At 40.2% G+C, this 23,163-nt stretch overlaps 1 protein-coding gene across 4 annotated transcripts in view; it reads left to right on the top strand.

Moving 5' to 3' along the window:
* Positions 1 to 23,163, top strand: part of LOC123981550 (WD repeat-containing protein 7) — a 190,394-nt gene that overhangs the window by 119,610 nt on the left and 47,621 nt on the right. For all 4 annotated transcript variants that reach the window (XM_046066453.1, XM_046066454.1, XM_046066451.1 and 1 more), the window contains exons 20-22: positions 1,267 to 1,385; positions 2,937 to 3,060; positions 11,651 to 11,764. In XM_046066453.1, coding sequence (XP_045922409.1) covers positions 1,267 to 1,385; positions 2,937 to 3,060; positions 11,651 to 11,764 — 357 coding nt within the window. The remainder of the gene's footprint in view (positions 1 to 1,266; positions 1,386 to 2,936; positions 3,061 to 11,650; positions 11,765 to 23,163) is intronic.

Genomic DNA, 23,163 nt, shown 5'->3' with positions numbered 1-23,163 from the left:
TTTTAGGAAATAATTGTACAAAATGACTCAAATTACATTTTTCAAAATTTGAGGTTTCTGCAAGACAGTGATGCAAATGTTGCATCTGGAGGTTGACTGATTATTCTCTCCCAATATTGAGACAATTGGGTTAATATTGTATAAGACACGTCAAATATTTGACAGATTTTTTTTTTAAAGATTGATCACAGTAAATTTGCCAACCTATGCATAGAATATTCATGAATGCAGTATGTTGTAATATGTTGGTTTGAGTTTTCCCTGTATATTTCAATGGCGGAGGTAAGTTTACACGGTTCCCTCGGCAAAGAAATTTGTCTGGAATTTCTTTCCTGCTTAAAAGCCGTTCAATGTCCATTCAAGTGCTTTTCACATACATGCATCTTCTTTGGAAACCATATATTGAACCAATATATGTGAATGAGGTGCTTGGTTTATGTGAGTATCAGCAAATAAACATTTCAGTCCATTTTTTTGTCACATGTAAGACATGTAAAAGCTGGTGTATATTTCTCTGGTGTTTGGTGTAAAATACAAATATATGCCAATGTATTGCCTCAGACTGATACTCAGTCCTATTGAAGCAAGTCCAAGACATTTTGAATGTTATGAGGCTTTTGTTGATCCACCTGGCAGTGATATCTGTTTTTACCTGTTAAATGCCATTAAACATACTCGGGCTGTGGTTAGCAGGAATAATAACTTTGCTCTAACCAAGACCACACGTGATGGCCAGTAATATTCCCATCCTGTGTTTGACTGTTGTTAGTGTGATTTTAGTACAAAGTACAATGTGTGTGTGTGTGTGTGTGTGTATGTTTGTGCGTGTGTATGTGAGGATATGATAAATTCACTGCTGTCATATAAAAAACAGTTTTTCAGTCTGAAGGGGCGACTTTAAAAGATAAAAATGAGTGGCTTGTATGAGGGATATTTTTTCACTTTCCACCATGATTGTGATAGGAGATGGTTTATTTAACACTTCGGTTCTTTAGCAAGATTTCTTCATGACTACTGACTTGAATCCCAGAGAAATTGGCTGTGGGTATTCTTGGTCCCCGGCAGAGGATTGCTAATTATTTTTGATGCCGCAATCGAAACAAAATTGTCACTCAAGAAACATGAAACGCAAACTGCATTTTTATGTGATAGCAGTGAGGTTTGTGTATGAGCATGTGAGTTGCTTTGAAATAGTATCCACTGCCCCTCCCTGTAGTCTTTTCTGACTGTGTGTGTGTGTGTGTGTGTGTGTGTGTGTGAGTGTAGGTTGGAGCCAGCTGGCAGCCATGCACTGTGTGATGCTTCCTGATCTCCTTGGCCTGGACAAGTACAGACCTCCTCTGCTGGAGATGCTGGCGAGGAGATGGCAGGACCGCTGTCTGGAGGTAACACACACACACACACACACTACTGCATGCACAACTCCAAACTAAAGCTACGTTCACACTGCAGGCCATTGTGATCCAATTCCGATTTTGCCCATATGTGACTCAGATCTGATCTTTTTATAACAGTGTGAACAGGCCAAGTGACATGGCTGCAGACAGTTCATAGTGGAGTCTGATATGGGCCACATTTAAACAACAATGTGAACTGTCAAACAAAAAAAAAATCGGATCTGGGGAAAAATTGGAATTGAGCATTAAGGCCTGCAGTCTGAACGTAGCCTAAGCCTTCCAGACCTAACCAGATTACTGTTTTTACAGGATGTAAAAAAATAAAAAAATATATATTGCTAAATGCTCATACTGAACGTATCTGCTGAACTTTCACTGTCTATATATTGTATTTGTTTTCCGTACTATTAACCATCCAACAAATTGTCTGTCTGTCTGTCGATGCAGAAATGATGGACACAGTATTTAAATACAGACAAAAACCTGCAGTTGAAAATCGATTGGAAGGCTATGTGGTGTTATCCAAGCTGTGTGCAAATGGTTACGCAAGAGAGCTTTAGCTTGTGCCAGATATTAATGAGCTGGGCAGATGCTAACATCTACAAAATGAGGCAAATACCTTTTGAATTGAAGGTTCGGTTGTTACTCAAATCCAGTAACTGCACACTATGCCACTGGCTGTATTGGAAAGCAGCATTAAACGACCCTTTCACAAGCTGCAGAAATACTTTCACTTTCCATTAATTGTGTATTAAAGCGAATTTAGTCTCTGCAGAACAAATGTAGGCTACGCACTGTATAAAAATCTTAGTCAGATGTTTACTGGATTGATTCTAATAGCCTAAATTGACAGAATCCTCTTGTTGCGCAAAGCATGGCTTTCTTTTGGTAGAATTTTTATTAAAATTTCTCTAATTCACTTGGTTGCTATTTGTTTTTATAGCGATGTCCAACACGGAATTCATTAAATAGAATGTCGCTATTGAAACTAACTCTTGGCTTACTCTCAGGCTACTAGCTGTTATTTACACAGGAAAAGTGTACAACAAACATTTTGGGCTTGACATGTGACTAGGGCTGGGCGATATGGCAAAAAATGTTATCACAATACAAACATTTAATACCATTCGATACCGATAATTATCACAATAAATGTCAAATCATTTATTCTTTCAAGTTTAAAGGCTCATTTTTGCTTCGCTTTAAGCTTGAGAAGCTTCATTCAACCTTCACTGTAAGTTTCCAGCTAAATTGAGGCTTTTTGTTGACCCTAATGATTAGTAAATCTTTTTTTAGTCCTTTTTCCTCAACAAAATAAGTATCTTGAAAAATGATGTGCTACTTTGTTCTTGATTCAAATTAAATCAAACCTTTATTGATGATATATTGAAAATTCCTTATATTGTTATTGAGGAAAATTATATTGCGGTAATTATCATGATTGATTGATTGGGTTGGCCTGCCCCCGGTGCTGAAAAAAATCCTCGAGGAAACGCTGGAATAGTCATAGTCATAACTTTACCCTCTTTGCGGTTTTAGGTGCGAGAGGCAGCACAAGCTCTCCTATTGGCTGAGTTAAGAAGGATTGGCCAATCAGGACGAAAGGACACCATCGACATGTGGGCTCCCTACCTGCCTCAGTATGTGGATGCTGTTAGCTCCCGTAAGTACCTTAGACTGCTTACATCTGAATTGAAAGAAAGATAGGAAGGAAGAAGATATAGATGTAAAAAAAGGAAAGATGGGAAGAAATCTCTGTTTGGTTCTTGGTGTCACATAATGTGACAGTAATTGTTCACTTTCTTTAGCATGTTGGCATTCCAATTGTTAAAAGGGAACATCTGAGAGTTTATATTTTAAATTGTAGTGTTTCCCCTAGGATGGCGTTGTAGCAGCAGAGGTATGCAACATTTTTTTGTGCTCTGGCAAAGTGCACCCTGCTTTATACAGTGTGTAAATATGAAACACCTATACAACATGTATCACACATTTCACACAAATTTGGGTGGGGGGTTTGGTGGTTTTCCGTGAAGAAAAAAAGAAGGAATTTCATATCATTTTGGACACTTATTATTACCTGTTATCTGTGTACAAAAAGTTGGAAAACGCTTGAAAACAGCTCGTTTGTAGCCCAGCCTCTTCCCTTTCATCCCTGTGACGTCACAGGGATGAAAGCCAAATGCGCCTCATATAATGCTCGCCAAGCGGCTACAAGCACTCAAAAACACCGGGGAAAAACACTGAGCTGCAGCACACAGTGACAAGACGTCTGCCTCTCCTCTCCCTTCCAAACACTAGCTACCCTCCAGGCAGTCAGTGGACATAAAGTTGTTACTGTGATGTAGAGACAGAGCTCAGTTAAAACTTTATTAATGAAAGATACATTTGTTACATATTAATAACTCACCACTCTGAAACTCTTGCTCCAGTCCATGTGGCCAAGCTGGTCGGCAACATGTAGCCTACAGCTGAATGGAAGCTGTTTACAGGCTTCTCGCTGACCTGTTCTGATTGGCTAGTAGTCCTTAACGAGGAAGTACGCATGTGCAACTCCCAACAAAGATCATTTAGAGACAAGATGTATCAGTCAATAGCTAAAAGGAAGCCTTCAGGGAGAAAGGGTGACAAGAGGAGCTGCAGAAATGTGCAGTATGACAAAAAAATATGGTGTTTTTTGAAAATGAAACCTGTTCTGGTACAAACCCTAAATAATAATAATTTTGAACCAGAAAATGAGCCATGATGAAATGAGCCAATACCACATCTTTAATGTGACCTCAGAATCATTATAGATATGATAGTTCATGTTTGCGTTTTTGTCTTAATTTATAATTTTACAGCTTTAGGTATATATTTGTAAAGAAATTAACTCAAAAAATAGGCATGAGAACCACCTCCCTTCTGTATAATTACCAAGCATTTCATTTGCACAATAAAATCCAAAAGAAATGTATTTTCATTAGCTTAAAAGTACTAGTTTGCATCCCTAATTTTCAATCAGCTCCTTCATGGTCACCACTATCCTTTGCCATCCTAGCATCTTTCTGTCCAGAGCCACCAAAAAGTGGACTGAAGCCAGGGGAGATGTTAGCTAGCGCTAACAGCCTTTAGTTTTCCAACAGTTGGGAAACAACAGAAAGACTTTTCCCCTGCTTGCTCGCATTTACTGTCACTTACTGCCACTCGCTCTCTCTCATTTGCTCACCCACACACTCGCTATACACACACATTACACCCTGCCCTATTGCTTAAAATACTTAACTTAAGCTGATCTTATAACAGCACTTGTCACGTAGATGTCCTTTGAAGAATGAGGAGAGGAAGCTAGCCTAGTGTATAGTGGTCGCACAGTGTGTGAGTGAAAGTCATTAGTTGCACGTTGATATCTGTGAAATTTTAGTAGTGGCGGTCATGAATATTTAAAGAGGTAACACTGAAGTGTGTGTTTACTACTGCATATGTGACGAAACATTGCATAAAACTTTTTGTGGCTCCAGAGAAATTGCCTCAGGTGATGTCACTTGAAGTCAGCGTCGGTTGGGGCTGAAGACCACAGGTTTAGAAATAAAAGTCTGGAGGTGTGGAGGAGTAAGCTTATCAGACCTCTGTAGCACACTCCTCATCTCTGCTTGAGGCTAACAGCTTAAGGCTATATTAGCCTGTTGGCAGTCGTCTCGAGTTGGATTGTGGGTAATGTAGTAGCCAAGTTCTGACAAGGAAGAAGAATATGTGGAAAAAATGGATGATATCTTGATTCTATTGCATCCAATTTTGGTCCTTTTTTAAAAAAAAAAAAAAAACCCTGTCAATGTCGTAGCGGTGCAATGTTAATTTGATGGAGTACTTTTTAAGATGTTCCACATAACATCCAATCTGTCCAGCCAATGTTGTTGTCGGTAGTGGTTTTTAGGATCAGTGAGCTTAACTTTTTTCATGCTGTAGATAGCTAGCTATGTAGGAAGATGATGTCCCCATTCTTAATCCCACCTACAAAGCTGAGATTGGTCAATTTTTTTAACTAGGAGAAACAGCTGTTTATAGTTGAAACACAAGACCGACCTGAACAAATCTGAGCCATCTAGCTTTCTATCCCTTTCTCTATTATTTGTCTCTTTCTGTCCTTCACTGTCTTTTTCTCTCTGTCTGTCTTGTGTATATTCCCTGGTCTCTTTATGTCTATAGTTAGAGCTGCTGATGGGAAGAAAGGTGAATCTTCACCTTGTTTTACTATAAACAGTCTTCTGAAATGGTGTGTGTGGGGGTGTGTGTGTGTGTGTGTGTGTGTGTGCTCGCTCTCACGTTCAGGAGTTGCCCTGTGGTTGCTGAGGATGTTGGGGGTTTCTCAGGGGAACAGTTGCCATGGAAACGGGCACCAGTCAGTGTTGTGTTACCACAGCAGTACCACAGGCGGGGTAGGTGGGGGGAGTGATGGGCCGGTGACCTCAGGGGACAAGGGAGGATGGAAGGGGGAGGGAAACAGTGAGAGAGATAGAGCGAGGTTAAAGGGTCATTGAATTTTGATATGTGTGCTGCACAGCAGGGCTGGAACAGACGGTAAGATGACTCCTGCTGGTCTTGATATCCTGGAATATCACGGGTAAGTCGGGAATGTGTTGAATACTCTGGAAATAACCCTTTAACCTGAAGTTGTTCTTGAGTCTGTCTACTATTAAAACACCAAATATGGGATTTCCACACATTTTAAATTCAAAGTCCAACACTTTTCCTTCTGGAAAACAGGGTGTGTCAACCTTTTCTGCTCATGTTTTGGACCCAAAATTCTCTCTGAACTCCTCTCTACCATCACATAAAAATTGCAGGCCTACTTTTTCCCAGAAGCTAACCAGCACTAGCAGCAGTAACATTGCTTTGGATTTGCAGGTTAAAGATGTTGTTTTGGTATAACAACGTGATGTGTCACCATTTCACAAGGCCCCAATAAATCTATGAGAAGGCTGACAGATACTGCCCAGTGAATCAATATTCCAATCAGGTCTCCCTATACCATGTCCACAGTACATGCTGATGGACATAAACTCTTTTTTAGCTTGTTCTCTAGGAACCCACTTCAGAAGTTAGGCGTCATTGTTGTTAAAGCTCTACTCAAGCATCCACCCGTTCAGTCCACACAAGCTCTGACCTCCAGTAGCGGTTCATTGTTCTCAGAAGCAGCTGTCCTGTCAGCAGCGCAGAGCACATGAGTATGTGAGAGGACAGCGGCGGAACAGATTGCATCTTAACACATGTTGGAGATGGTGTGGATTTTCACATTTTATAAAATGAAAGCATATACTTGTTCCATAATGACAGGTGAGTGTTGGACGTCATACACATTATAAAGTCCAACTCGAGTGAGCAACATTTGCTGTAAAGTGTTGCATTATTGCAGTGGTTTCCAGACTTGGGGCTGCAGAGAGGGCTGAATAAATGATTGGTACTACAGCAAAGCATGAGTGTGTGAAACTGTGACATTAATGGTTAGCAGATGCTGAACCAACCCTAAACAACCAGCTCGTACAAAACAAAGCAAATATAATGAGTCTTGACTCTGTTGGGTAACCAAATGCAGAATATGCTCCTCTAACTCATTTCCTGTAGCTGCTTCAAAATAAAATCCTTTGCTTCGAATATAGAGCAGCAGCAATAAATGTAGCACTGCTTACCTACAGCTCTGATATGGATATTAAAGTCACCACAGAACCTGTCGTGTGTGTGATGACCATCTCATACAGCAGACAGTATGGTAGCAGAGAAACCAGCATCAGACAGCTGGAGGGATTAAAATATTAGCATCATTAACTGTCGTCCTTCAAATAGGATTACACCAACTACTCTGGCCCCCCGGCAGAGTGTTTTTTATTTTTTGTATTTTATTTATTTATTTATTTTAACCTTTATTCAGGGGAGCTTCACTGAGAGGAAGCCTCTCTTTTGCAGGAGGCCCTCACATTCACACTGTTACACATTCACACCTGGATGCTGCCCAGTACAACCGCAGCCTGGTCTGCTGGCCACTAAGCAGCTCCACTGGAGCTGTTTGGTTTATGGGCCTTGCTCAAGGGCACCTCAGTGGTGGTGAATGAGGGAGGGCAAGCACTGCTTGGTTTATTTCCACACCCAGATTGTATCCCACCGGTCCGATTGAACCGGCGACCTCACAAGCTCGCTTCTCTAAACCTTTGGGCCACCACTGCCCACTGTTTGAAGGAAAACACCTGAATTAGCTTTTAGCGCCAAGGAGTGATGAGCGAGTGATGCTTGGGCTGGCTTAGCATGTAGACTATAAGCAGTGTGAAACAGCTGGCCTCGCTCTGTCCAAAGCTTGAAAATCAACTGCCAATACCTGGAAAGCTCACAAATTAACACCAAAGTATTTCTTCTTGGCCAACAACAGGCGGGAGCAGTGACCATATCTTGGAGAGAGCCCACTTTACATGCTAATATTCACACACACTTGATTAAACAAAGTCCCCTACATTGTTCACCCTCACGGCGGAATGAACACAGGGCACACACAGTTTTAAGGGTCAAACTGTGTGTGTGTGTGTGTGTATGAAAAGCAGCTGTTTCTTTGATCACTGAACAGCAGTCACCATTCCCTCTCTCTCTCCTCTGTCTCTAGCTTACAATCTGCCTCGATCCATTCAAATCATGAACCTGCTGCTGTTAAAGATCCACCTCCTCTCAGAAAGAAGAGAAACAGAAAGAAGAGAGGAGCATGAGATCCAGGAGGTTAACAAGGCATGCTGGGAGCTATGTGTCATGGCTGACATGACAAGCTTGACCTTGGAACAGCCCCCCCCTCCTCCTCCCTCCCGTTTTTTTATTTATTTATTTTTATTATCCCTGAGCTACACAGGACAGTTGAGTTATAGGCCCAGGGTGTGTGTGTGTTTGTTTGTATGATTGAATTAAAGATGAACCATCTCATAATTAGCCAGTGTGCATAAGTATGGAAAATTAGACATGCATCCTGTCACAGACCTGCAATTAATGTTTGTTTTTTTTAAAAAATCCCCAACCATCATCTTTTCCTTATCTTATTGAAGTGTTTCTGTCCTAACCAAAATGTAACCATAGTTTATTTGCAGTAACCATCATTTTTACCTAACCTACTCCGTAGTTGCCAGGCACTGATATTTTGGCATTTACCATAATCCAGGGCAATATCAAAATTCCTGTCAGATGGCATTCATGTCCTGCATGTCGTTCGTTAGGTTTAGACTAGTAAAACACTTTTCAGAAAGATCGTTGTTCGATTAAATATGAAATGAACACATCCCATCTCATGGTTCTCATGCTGCCTTTTTCAATATTTAATTTATGGCAACAATATTTTCCAAACCTCAGCCAAGTGCTTTGAGTTGCCTAAACAGAACCATAAAGCTGATGATACATAGGGCAACGTTTTGAGCAATGTTGCTGGGAAATCTTGCTAGTGGCAAGTCTGACTAAGTTTTGAACGGATAGAGGCAGTGCGGGGAGGGTGGCGGTGTGGTGGGGGAAGGGGATTACTGTAGTAATCTTTACTCATTACCATTGACGGCAACGTTGCCCTGCACGATTGCTTTAAAAGTTGCTCCGTGTATCATCAGCTTAAGAATATTCATCATGCTTAGTTGCTCTGATTGGATATTGTAGGAAGACAAAAAAATACATTGTCAGTGAGCAAATATCTTTATAAAAACATACTTATATTGATAAAAAAAAATTAAAACAGTTATTATTTCTTTGAAAACACATTTTCTGTTTGAAAATAGGTGACAGGGTTGCTCAGTCTGGTCGCATAAGGATGATTTCATTAGAACAAATGACTCGAGAATCTTGGGAAATTAAAGTGGTCATATTATGCTCATTTTCAGATTCATAATTTTGTTTAGGAGTTGTACCAGAACAGGTTTACATGGTTTCATTTTCAAAGAGCACCATATCTTTCTCATACTGCACATTGCTTGAGCACCGCTTTTCACCCTGTGTGTTGAACACTCCGTTTTAGCTACAGAGTGAGGCATCTTACTTCTACAAGATCTTTGTTGGGAGTTGCACATGCGCCCTACTTAAGAACTACCAGCCAATCACAAGCAGTACGGAGGGCCCTGAAAAGCCGCTAAACATGGCTTCAGTTCAGCTGTATATGTTCCCTTTACCAGCTTAGCAACATGGAAGGAGCAAGAGTTTCAGAGTGGTGAGTTATTAATTTGTAACAAAAGTATCTTTCATTCATCGTTTTAACTGAGCTCTGTCTCTACATCACAGTAACAACTTCATGTCCATTGAATGCCTGGAGGGTAGCTAGTGTTTGGAAGGGAGAGGAGAGGTGTGTGCTGCAGCTCAGAGTGTTTTTCCACCGGTGTTTTTGAGGGCTTGTCTGACTAGCCGCTAGGAGAGCATTATAAGTGTTTTGATGTGATGTCACAGGGATGAAAGGGAAATGGCTGGATTATAATCGAGCTGTTTTCAGGCAGTTCAGAGCAGAGTTTTCTGTGGGAGATGGGAACTCCCTTTGGGCTGGACTTTGGGCTTTTTCACTTTGCAAACCTATAACATGCACAAAAAAGGTTTATAACACAATAATGGAGAGGGGAAAAGCCAAAAAGCATTATATAACCTCTTTAAGGGAAAATCAGTATGCTTTTTGTTTTTGTAAATGCAACATGCGTACACCCAGCTTCATGCTCTCATCCAAATACGGTCACTTCTTGAGGGAGACAGCCAATACACCAAATTTGAGGCTTAAAATCAGTAGTCCACAAACCATGGTGGCTATATCTATTTCTTTTATACAGTCTGTGGTTGAGAAGAATAACCTCTGAACACACCCAACATCACAGCTAGGTGCGTACTCTTTAAAGTCACCTAAATAAAACTGTCATATAAGATGAATAATATTAATATGTTTTGTTTATACATGAATTCCCATGTGGTTTATTATAACTCTGCTACTCTACATTGTCCTTTTTACTACTGCCACTTCTGTCTGCTTTGGATATACCAAAATATATATATATATCTGTTGCTTGTCTGTTTGTCTCAGTTGTTGTTTCACAGTTTTTCCTTATCAGGGTCAGAATCCAGTGTCTAAAGTAGAGGGTATCATTTGCTGACAGACCCTCTCAGGCAAACTTTGTTTTGGACCGTACAAACAAATTGTACTTGACAAGATCATCCTCAGTGAACACGCACTAAACATGTTTTTCATGTCAGTACAGTTCATGTCAACTGAAAGTGGTTGAAAGGGAGATAGCTCTGTTTACGTAGAAACACCGTTAGTCTTATTGTCCAGTCACAGCGACGCATCAATTAAGTTCAAGTAAGTTTTTATCACTTTAATCGACAACCTGGCTGTGGATCTGCCTTCTGTGTGTGTGTGTGTGTGTCTGTGCACGTGTGTGGGATGTAAAGCTGTACCGAGCCATTATGTTGAGCTGTCAGCAGTGTGTGTGAGTAGGTTAATTGGAACATGAAGCACAATGTTAACCAGGTTTAATCAATTGAATTATGCAACAGTGTAATCACAGTTGTTTCCTCAGTTTTTATCCTCATAAACTTATGTGATGTTTGTTTTATGTTTTTTTTGTGTGTGCTATTTCAGCCCAAATTACATAATTCCTGAAATGGCCTTTCACCCCAAGGGTGATTGTTTTCTTGCACTGGAAGCACTGATGAGGGAATGTGGGTATACGTGTGTGTGCATGTGTGTAAATCATTAATTAGGCTGTTTTCCCAGAGATTAGCCCAGCATAGGCCCTGTTACCTTTAGTCGCTTCATTCATTAGCACAGCATCATTCATTAACTCGGCCACTAATGAAAAGCCACTCTTAATTGGCAATGGAGAGATAAGGGCTAAATGAAAACACTAAATATAGAGTGTGTGTGTGTGTGTGTGTGTGTGTGTTTCCATTCTCGAGATAAGGAGGAGGTCCAATAAACCTTTATTAGCTACTTAACCAGGACAGTTAGTCTGATAATAAGGACACAGAGACCTGATGTGATGAGCTTATTAACAACACACACACACACACACACACACACACGATGGGGGCTGAGAAGGGTCATTGAAATACCACATACACGGATGATTGTTCATATACAGAACTAAAAGATGTATCAGTATGTTTTTAATGTTAAATGTAGGCAACTTGAGTAATACATGCGCGCGCACACACACTGCCCTGGTGGTCCGTTTGTTTCGTGTGACAAAACAGGCTGATATTTAATATTAACTAAAATGTTTGTCTCTCTCTTGCCTCAGCTGGAACAACCACTGAGCCCTCCCCTCCGGCCCCGCCTCCTCCTGAGGCTCAGCCAATAGAAACCAAGGCTCCTGAGGAGGAAATGGACGTCACGGATGATGACATCACTGCAGGTAGGGACATAAGTACAACCTTTAAAAAAAGCCTCAATTAATTACTAGATTTTGTGTTCAAATGTAACTGGTGTAACATTTCATATTTTTCTTGGAAGGAATGTTGACATTACAAGTTGAGCATGTTTGTGCTTTAGCCATGTACAGTGTTAAGCTACCGGTATTCTATTTCCAGTTAAGTTAATGTTACCAGTCTATGGAGGGAGAAGGTTGCATTGCTGCTGCTTTGTCAGCTGGTGATTCTGTCCGGTTGTGGATCAGCTAGGTGCAGAAGAATTGTGGCACCAATGCAGTCTTTGCTGTGCAGTGTTCCAGCTGTGCAGGTTGGAGAAAACGATCGCTCTGTCCTTTGTTCTCCCTACAGAGTTAGCAGCTCTGCGCCAACTGGCTTTGTTGCTGCTGTTGCTTTTAAAATTAGTTGTCAGATTTTGTGTTGATGCTGATGGTGCTAACTTGTGTCGGTGCTTAATTGTACCGGCATAACAATATGATCAGTGAACAGTGCTGTTGGTCCGTGTGTCCATCAGTCTGCAATTACACCAAATGCTAGTCGGCAGTAGCGCTACAGCGTCCACTGTGTTGACTTTTGCCAGCTGAGCAGGCTAACTTCCGGTTTAGCCCTCCGCTAACGTGAATGGGGGTAAAATTGTAAACGTGTGGCTGGTGTAGCCTTTCCTAATATTATCGACCGAAAGGATCACATTCTGATAGTGAAACGAGTCATTTTGCTCGGGTTGTGACGGTCAAATATATTGATCCACCGCGTTACAGCCGCCGTTTTGGGCGCTAGTAAAAGTTACTTCAAAGCATGGGACACTTCCTGTCGGCTCGGAGACATTGCGAGGCTACCCAGCCGACCAATCACAGTGCTTATGGCCCGCGTCGACTCGACGTGTAGTTACATTTTTGAGGAGGTGCACGTCAGGCTATGCCATAGGGTAGGCCGTCGATTTGACGCAGAAGTATAATTTGCACTTTACTGTGAAAGGATTTAGGGATCCTTTTCCCCAGTGAGCTGTGGCGCCTCGTGTTTTGATATAAGAAACATTAAAAACTCATTTATCATTTATGTGTTGTTGAGTTAAGGGTAAGAGTTTTGCTGAATGTAGATTAATCATAGTGTGTGTGAGGTTGTGTGGATGCGTGTGTGTGTGTGTGTGTGTGTGTGTGTGTTTTCTAATCAGTCCGTGTGTAATGCCAGCATACTGTGATCTGCATGGTGTTAAAAGCAGTTTGGTGTTTAGTGTGCAAACATTCTATCTCTCTCACACTCCCGCACGATAAGGTGAGAAACCTTTCTCCCCAGGAAACGACTGACACCTGCAGCACAGGTAGAAAACGCACATACACACACCAGTTTTCCCAGTCCATTTATCTTTTGTCACATTTCCCTGAAAGTTTAACTGTGACAGACGCGGACTGGTAGATCAGCCAGGGGGAGCTTCTCTAGTGGCTAGTGACTACACTCACACAAACATTTATTTTTAAACAGTAGATTTCTATTTATTACTGATCACAATATATTAGTGGGATCATTTACATATACAGTTCTTGTAATTAGTGGTATTATCGATTTGTCATTTCGATTTGATTGGTTCCTTTTTAGTGGCTTTCGTTCCACCAGCTCCGTGCCTATAAACTTCCCCCTACAACAGCTCGTCATCATCTAATCTATTAACTTTTTAACAGATTCAAAAATCACAGACAAATAAAATAGAATTAACTATAAAGTGTCTCCAACACACTGCCTGACTGGCTCTTCACCCTCTTTCCTTTCTCCTTCCTCCATCCTTCTCTCAAACCAGTCAATATCGCAGATTTGTCTGACAATTTATCATTTGTACCAGATCATTTTTCTCCTATTGACAGCTGTGTTTTTTTCATTCCGTCTCTGCAGTATTAAATCTTTTAGTGGACGCCTCAAACACAGAGCAGAGTCTGAATCTTTGCTCTTCCATACTTCCTGCCTTTCCACTTTCCTTCTTCTGTCTATTTTGAAGACTTTTTTGTTAAATCCATTGAAAAAAATCATCAATGAGGATGTACTGTTTTGGGAAACCTTTTGCTGTTTGAAACAGCTGCACCTTTTTGTAGTTTGTGATATAGGTCTGTCCTTTTTAAAGTTACAATTTTTTTTTCTTGAAATCCAACCCCAATTTCAATATAAAGCATTTCTAGCCATTCAATGTATTTATATTCTGTAAAAACTACTCTATATAGTATTTTTATTGGTGTTGTCGGCCATTCCTATGCTGGATGCCTACTGTCCCCTCTCTTTCCAACATAGAGCTGGATTTAAATTACTGCTTATACAAATGCAAAATTCTACTCCTACTGCTTCATACTAAAAGCGTTCAACTGGCACAACGAGGGAGGCTTTTACCCTTAAGCAGCCAAAGGAAATGAGAGTTTGCTGTAGTATTAAACTGCACGTGCTGTCGCTGTGGTAACCACAAGTGTCAAATCAACCTAAAATCTTACGGATTACAACTTTAGCAGGATGTTTGATAACAGAGTATTTCACTCGCATACACCCCTAAAAATAGATTCACGCGAACCGAAAAAATTATTAACCCCTGCCCCCAATGCTAATTGTTCAAAACGTGGTGGGAGTGGCCATCGGGAGCACCGGGAGAGACAGGTCGCCAGTCCATCGCAGGGCCGATCGAAACCAGCGTTGTACCAAATTACATCTGCATTAGTGTGCTTCCTGTTGTTTTAACTGGTCCCCCATGTGAAATATCCACCGTGTCTGTGTCTTGCAATGTATTTCCAAATAACATCAAAAGTGTTGCGTTTATAGTTTTGTTCAGTGTTGGAGGAAAATATTCTCTGGTTCTTTTCCAATGTGAGGACTGAGCCCCATTTCCTTGTTGAACAAGTAGTTGGAAGACTTCTAAATGATAATCGACTAGTAAACAGTTGAGACAGCAGGAGGAGCTTAGTTTAAGGATAGTTTGGGATTTCAAGTCTGTCATAATATGAGACTCATACAGAGATGCCATACAGTATGCATGTTGACAGGTTGTTGGTGGCTTTAATTCCTGCTCTCAATACCTAGAGAAGTAAGGGTGATTAAAGAAAATGGAGGGAAAAGGAGAACAGGAGAAAAGAGGGGAGTAAAGTGTAAGAGCAGAAAGTAGGTAAGGACAGGCAAAGGGGAAGAAAAGAGGAGAGGAGACAAAAGAGGAGGCGATGAAAAGAGGAGGCAAAGGAAAAAGAGAGATGTCGACAGCCACAGAATCACTTGGCTGGAGGCTGTTACCACGGCGATAGACTCATCACCTCAGTCTACTCTCTCCCCTGTCTCTCACACACACACACACACACACACACACACACACACACACACACACACACACACACTGATCAGAATGTGCAGGTGACAACAGTTGTTGCTTGGTGCCACGGCTGCAAAGCCTCCCAGACCAGAGCTGACACAAACACTCACGCATGTGAGGTGTGGGGGGGGGGTTATGTAGTAATTATGTCCCTAGCAGTGTCAGGGGATGTCATTAGGATCCACAGCTCCCTCCTCCCCCTCACACACATACACATATTTTCTCTCTCTCTCTCTCTCTCTCTCTCTCTCTCTCTCTCTCTCTCTCTCTCTCTCTCTCTCTCTCTCTCTCTCTCTCTCTCTCTCTCAATTTTTTTCAATTCAAATTAGCTTTATTGGCATGAATGTAATAATAACATTGCCAAAGCATCATATATAACAACATAAGAACAATCAGCCCCATACATTTCATTAAACAATTAAAGCGTAAAGTAATCAAAGTGTATGTGTGTTTGTGTTTAAAAAAATAAATTAAATAAACCAAACAGTAAGCGTGTGTGTGTTTGTTAAAAAATAAAAATATATTAAAAATAAAATAAATAAATAAAACAGTAAGCGTGTGTGTGTGTGTGTGTGTGTTTAAAAAATAAAAATATATTAAAAATAAAATAAATAAAACGGTAAGTTTGTGTGTGTGTTAAATATATATATAAAAAACCTCTCTCTCACACACAAACACACTCTCTCTTTGTCTCTTACACACATGCACACACACACTCCAATTTAGTTAATTTAATCTCTATTACCATGACATTTTGATGGACAAACCAAAGCAGCTACACACAGACAAATCAAGGTACAGGAATGGACCTAAAAGGGTACAAATGCTTTGTCGCATCGTACCGGTACTGTACGTTACATTTTTGTACCTTCTTGTCTTTTCTTGCCTCTTTATGATCAGTCTTAACAACAGAAAAAAGCATGGATATTTCCTGGAAAACTACCGTTTATCCTCATTTATACAGAGCAGTGGATTATTCCTGGATTATTTCAGCTAAAACAAAGATTTGACATGACATTTTGGTGTACATTTTGTAAAATTTTTATTTCAATTTGATTTTCAATATTCTGTGTTTTGTAAGAAAGGTAACTTCTGTCACCGCTTCCTCTGTTTCACACTAGACACATTGTTTTTTTTACTCTCTGTCTAACAAGTGATTTTATATAAAGACCTGTTCCAACTCAATAAGTAATTTATAATTATAAAGTGAAAATGTCAAATTTGCTCTGGTTCCAGCTCTCAGATGTTCCTGTGTTCTATATTATTGTCAGTTGAATATCTTGGTTTTTTGTATTAGGGCTGGGCGACATGGACCAAAAAGTCATATCCCGGTACTGTAAGGCAGAACTCAGATATAAAAAATATATATATGTGTATTTTCTGCTAAGTTGGCTGTGGGGGGGTGGGTGGGGGTCGGTTTTAGGGGCATCTTTTTACTATTTGTAGGAACTTATTTAAGTTTGACTCACTTATTGAATCTGCCTCCTTCACACTCACAGACCTGCAAACACGTCAGTGTGCCCCGCTACCTTCCGTCTCTCCCTGGTAACTTTCTCTATCAGCAGTAGGCTACGTTGTATAAAGTCACCGAAAAAAAACTTGTCTTCTGGACTTTTCCTCCCGCAACTCTGTTCACAGCAGCTGTGCCGCTTTCAAAACAAAACCAACGTGGTAGCTAACGAATTACTTCTGCACTGTTGCGTTCACTCTAGCTTTACCTGGTCTCTGCTTCTAAAATATCCACCCTGTCGCAACGTGTAACGTAATGACTCTGTGTTCCTCTGAAAATTCTACAGTGTGTCGCCAAATATACCTGGGCAGCCGTTAATATACCTTGTAAAGTGTATGTGTGGGAAACACTGACTGAACTGTTTTTGACAAACCAGGTCTTTGCCAGCACTGTGTCTCCCTCCATGTTGCTAAGACTTGAGTGGACTGCTGCGTGCAGATGCACAGGGAGGGACGGGGCTGCGCGGTGAGGAAGAGAGAGAGAAAGAGAGAGAGGAGCAAACGCTTTACGAAAGGACTTTACGAAATATTAATTAACTCAACATCAAACTATATCGGTATAAGCGGTATTGTCTAATTTTATATCTCTTCTGAAATTATATTGGTATACCTCTTACGCCGATATACCGCCCAGCCCTAGTTTGTATTGTTCACTTGTCTCTGGGCTGTTTTTCAGATCATAATAGCATTAGTAATTGCAGTGTAATTCACACATAATATCTGTAGCAGCATTGAAAACTGATCATATCCATGTGGGGGTTATCGTTGGCCATAACCCCCACTGTCATGTGGCTCACTAGAGGGAAGACTGACACTATCTCATCTCTGCCTCTGATGGAGGAGGTGACCTCAGGGAGGCCAAAGGTCACTGCTGGACACAGCCCCAGCACCCCATCCCTCACAAACTGACACACACACACACACACAGAGACACACACACACAGACACACAGACAATTTGTCTGTGCTGGCAGGTATTTGTCTTCTTCAGGATTCAGAGCCCTGCAGACATAATCAGATGATTCATTCCAGCCAACAACATGTCTAATAAACTACATCTGGATACTTGCAATAGTTGACATCAGTTCCTTATCCAGTTTGTTGGTAGGAAAGATGGAAAGTAGTACCTTTTGTGAGGGGTCCACAGCAGAACAGATAGAGGTCAGACGTCAAAGGTCAGGCTGACCCTCAACTGTCGGTGTCATGCCCGTTTGTGATTTGGTTAGCTGAAATGCTAGCCTCCCCTGCTAATTTAATATCAGGTCCTGGAGGTTGTTTGGGTCAGATCACATTTCTCCTCACAACAGATTAAATTTATGGATAGATAAATGGTCAGAGCTGCAACTCTGAACACTCTGGTTGTTTCTGATGATTATGTCTCTTCTATTTTACACAGTCAGTGACCCAGCTGGTATATGAGAATATTATTAGATTACAGACAGAAGAGTGAAGTTATAGTCCAAATATTATTAATGTACAGGAATGTATTTCTGATGCGGAAACAGCAATGTCTAAGATATTTGTACGGGACAGAACAGCATGGTATAGTGTCGTAAACATTGATACAGTGTAGTATGGTATAGTATTGTATGTTATATTGTGGTGTAATAAGAGATGGTATAGTGTAGTATAGCATGGTATAGTATATTATAGTACAGTCAGTGTTTCACACAGGATTTTAAGAGACTATGGTGGCTGGGCCTCGGACCCTCTTGGGGGGTCCAGGGGCATACCCCTCTGGAAGAAAATTTTATACATTTTAAAGTTAAATGTATTAATTTGGTGAAAAATGAAGAGGCTATTTATGAAGAACTTTGCAATCTTGAAAACAGTGTTGTGCTCTATTCAAACTATTCATAAACCCATTGTATAGCTTTATATGGTGATGAAACCGCAACAAATTTATTTAAGGTTTTTCCAGCAACCATAAATCAAATAATAGAATATTGATTAAGTAATTTCATTTTATTGTTGTTGTTTTTTATACTTTTAATGGACACATATAATATGTTTTATACTTTCTGTGAATATAATCCAATTATCTTATTTCCATCCTGTACAGACACCTTATTTTGAAAACCAGATGTTGTCACATGTGTGTCCTCGCGCTAAATTCATCAAGTCCGACCCAGTTTGATAAATAATGTTGTATGTTTTTCTCGTGTGGTGTAACTTGAAGACTTCACAGCCTCTCTTCAGGTAGGACTCTCACGCTCCATCTCTTGTCTTTGTAAAGAGACAAACTGACAGGATAAAGTCTCTAAACTGCCTGTCAGCTCGCTCTGGTCTGTTTCAGTGGATTTACCTTAAAGGCTTGAATACGTGTGCACTCCAAATGTAGGTGCGGCTAGCTGAATCGCCCTTTCAAACACGTAACCCAGACCGTTAACGTTACCGTAGTTACCTCAAAAGAAACGTGGTTGTCTTGAGTCGGATGCCAAAGTGTGAGTGAGAGAGCTTACAGCAGCGCTTAGCTGCACCCACAAAACACAATGTTAGAGGACTGTACGAGATGTGTAAAAATATTTTTACTTCATTTTGAAACTATGGTGTAACATATTAGACTGTGACGGGCCGCCATGAACTTGTTAATTATTGGAAAACATTGATAATAGTATATTATCTTATAGCATAGTAAAGTGTGGTATTATAAAGTATGAAATATTATAATTATGCTCTAGTATTCTTTAGCTTAATATGTTATAGAATGGTAGTATAACATGGACGGTATAGTATAGCAAGGATTTATATAATAAGATACAGCTGTGTACAGTGTAGTATAACATAGTACAAAATGGGAGGAGGGGCTTTTTTGCTAAGATCATATTGTATTATAATTCTCAGCATTGTAATGCTATAATGTATGTCAATGGGACCTTTAAGTAAGTGATGAAATTCATGAGATATAGGCATACATAATATAATAATTGAGTTATTGAGCTACTTGAACCTTATAGCAGTAATAATACAATTTACATCATCTGTGACTAATGCACCAGTAGAAACATAGCAGAGAATGGGTGGAGAGAGAAGGAAGTGGAAACAACCTTTTTTTCAGTTTTCAGTTTTTGAAAAGATCATAAATCCTGCGTTGTTTACAGCGGCAGGAATGTGTATTCTGCATGTGGTAGAAGGATAACAGGGACCCACTCGTAAAAACATTGCTACATGGCAATTAGTAGTGTTCAAAATTTCCACAGGGTACCCTTAACCAAAACCACCATCTTCAAAATCTTAACCAAATTAAATATGACAACAGCTTGGCCCCAGGACTTTAACCACAGTCTTCTGTGTCAATGTCCTGAGCAACGTGCGACTTCCATATTTTTCAAGAACATTTCTTTACCCAACCAGAATTGTTGAGCAATAATGAAATAAAGACTCGCATGGTAGCCTTTGCCATAACTGTATGCATGGGTGAATGTGACATGTAGTGTAAAGCGCTTTGCGTGGTCGGAAGACTAGAAAGATGCTGTACAAATACAGTCTATTTACCATTTACCATCATCTTCCATAGTTCTCACCTGCCTCGCCCCTCCTTTTTCTCCCTGTCTGTATGATGAGAAAGTAATTTTCTTCTCACTCTAAGTTGTGATTCTTTTCATTTGGCGTCATTGAAATCTAATTCTGCCAGATGGCTTTGATTCGTCTGTGAGTGAGAGGGGAGAGTGTGACTAAGCTGTGGTGGCTTTAATAAAAATAATTCCTTCTTCATGAAGAAGTGGTGTGATGGAGGCCGTCTACTGTCTTTGCATTAGGGAAATTAACATCCAGAGCCATTTTTCAGACTGCTCCATTAACAGCACGAATCTGACAGCTGCAGAGTGCAGAAAATATTGGTTGTATTAAAAACCTGTTGGTTCGTAAATTAAATTGCAAAACAAACACATAATTGATAACAGAGGATAGAGGCTTTCATTATTGCCAATCTGTGCCTTCATACAGTTGTTCTGAATTATGAAGCGGAGCAAAGTTAATGCTTGGTGAGTGCTTGGTGGTATGTGTCGCTGGAGAAAGGTCCTCCTATATTGGTTATACTATATCTGTCCTGCATAACTACTATATTGAAGCTTTATAGGCAAGGCAAGGAAAATAATGAATTGTTGGGAATGAGTCCAAATTATGAGATAGTTAAGTGAGTCAAAATTTAACTTAATATCATTAGTATAAATGAATATTATTATTAGTTTAGTATTTTTCTGTGCGGTATAGTTTACTTGCATGTACATCGTAAGAGCTGTGAAGAAAACCCCCTAACAGCTGTCAGTGATATCACATCTTTTGTTCGCTTATAACTTTGAGAGCAGAATTACAGAGACTATGGCAGAAGATGCAAACCTCTCATCAGCAGCAGTATTTAGATGGCCAGATTCGATTTTACAAAGAGGTACAGGGATGAGGCAGAAAAGTTTTGGAACAAAGTTTAAAAGACAGATGAGGCTAAGATAAGCCTTTAGCAAAGTGATGAACGGCAAAGTGTGGAGAAAGGAAGGATACACGGGATGCAGAACATACAAGCTCATCTGTGAAGCATAGTGAAGGTAATGTCATGGCTTGGGCGTGCATGGCTGCGTCTTGAACTAGCTCACTCATCTTTATTCATGAAGTAACTCATGATGGTAGCAGCATAATGAATTCAGAAGTCTAGTGAAACATTTAGTCGGCGTATGTACAAAGAAATGCATCAAAGACTCTCAGAGAAGCTGCAGTAAAAGCCTGGACAAACATCTCAAAAGAACAAACCTAAGATTTGTTGATCTAAGGTTGCAGGTCGATGCAGTTGATGCGAGCAATGAAATGGTACGTATAATTTACTTTCATTTACTTTAAGTTAATGTGTTCCCATACTTTTGCTCGCATAAAACTGGGGTGCATTGTTCTAACATTGTTAAACATGTATACATTTAAATTAAGGCTGTAACGGTTCTGAAACTGAGACTGACACCGCAACACCAAAGTCCACGGTCTCATGTCGCACATGACACATCGACCCTTGGACTGCACTCATTACACAGATAATTTAAGAACTCGCATTTTGCTGTCTCACAACAAGGTTCTCACCACAGCTTGTTTTTTATGGTATAGGATGTTTATATGGTGTTGTTGCATAGCCACTTGGATCAATTGGATCATGATGTCAGCCTAATTTGTTGTGGAAAAAGGGAAACTCTGATTGTCAAATGGTATTTGACTGAAACTAATAGCCATCTGATAACTGATGATCAGCAGAGATGTCAAATCAGTAGTTAAAGTAGTAAAACCAGCAGTTTGGTTTTGTCTGGTGTCTCCTTCTCTTACAAACTTAAGTCCAGTTTGTTTGTGGTATCTCATGTGGATGCCCCCTGACCCCCACCCCCCTTACATACCGTCTAATTGAAGCGTTGTGTTTCCTGCGAGCGCAGATAGCTCTGCTGTCTGTGTCTTAAGAGGTAAAATACACTTAACCTTCAGATGGACTCGGGCCGGTTGGAAGGGCAGCCACCATTCCAGTACTCAAATCTTTTTTCTTTATCAACTTAATTGTGTTTTTCAATTATTTCCTTAGATTTTCTGTCTCCTGACATTCACTCTAAGGACAGTGCCCCCCCCTCACACACTCACACACACACACACACACAGCACTCCTTTGTTTTATGGAACTTTTTCTTGATCCAGAGAAATTTAAAGGCTTTTCTTAGACTTAGGGCTGCCTTCAGAGAATTTCTGTTTGTTGTTGAGTTCTCATTTATTCCTGTTTTTTTTTTTTTTTTTTTCAACCTTTTTGACTAAATTTCCTCTCACAGCATTTTACTGTCTGTCGTTTTTCCTTCATCCCTCCTTCATTCTCACAACCTTCATTCTTCCTGCTGGTATTGATCCCCTACCTCTGTCCCTGGTGATCAGGGTTTACCGGTCTCCCATTGATTACCAATGGAGGCAGAGTCGAGGCTCATCATGGGAAGATTGTGGGGCTGCAGCTTGAGGGTTAGAAAGGTTGTTGGTTTGATTTCCTCTGCACTTACCAAAAAACAATATATTTACTGTTTTTATAAAAACAAACATATATATATATATATATACAGTGGGTACGGAAAGTATTCAGACCCCTTTAAATTTTTCACTCTTTGTTTCATTGCAGCCATTTTCCAAAAATCAAAAAAGTTCATTTTATTTCTCAGTAATGTACACTCAGCACCCCATCTTGACAGAAAAAAAACAGAAATGTAGAAATTTTTGCAAATTTATTCAAAAAGAAAAACTGAAATATCACATGGTCATAAGTATTCAGACCCTTTGCTCAGTATTTAGTAGAAGCACCCTTTTGATCTAATACAGCCATGAGTCGTTTTGGGAAAGATGCAACAAGTTTTTCACATCTGGATTTGGGTATCCTCTGCCATTCCTCCTTGCAGATCCTCTCCAGTTCTGTCAGGTTGGATGGTAAACGTTGGTGGACAGCCATTTTCAGGTCTCTCCAGAGATGCTCAATTGGGTTTAAGTCAGGGCTCTGGCTGGGCCATTCAAGAACAGCCACGGAGTTGTTGTGAAGCCACTCCTTCGTTATTTTAGC

Source organism: Micropterus dolomieu, linkage group LG13 (genome assembly GCF_021292245.1).
Source record: "Micropterus dolomieu isolate WLL.071019.BEF.003 ecotype Adirondacks linkage group LG13, ASM2129224v1, whole genome shotgun sequence".
Classification (NCBI taxonomy): domain Eukaryota; kingdom Metazoa; phylum Chordata; class Actinopteri; order Centrarchiformes; family Centrarchidae; genus Micropterus; species Micropterus dolomieu.
The sequence above is the reverse complement of the archived record's forward strand: the minus strand, read 5'-3'. Positions and strand labels throughout refer to the sequence as shown.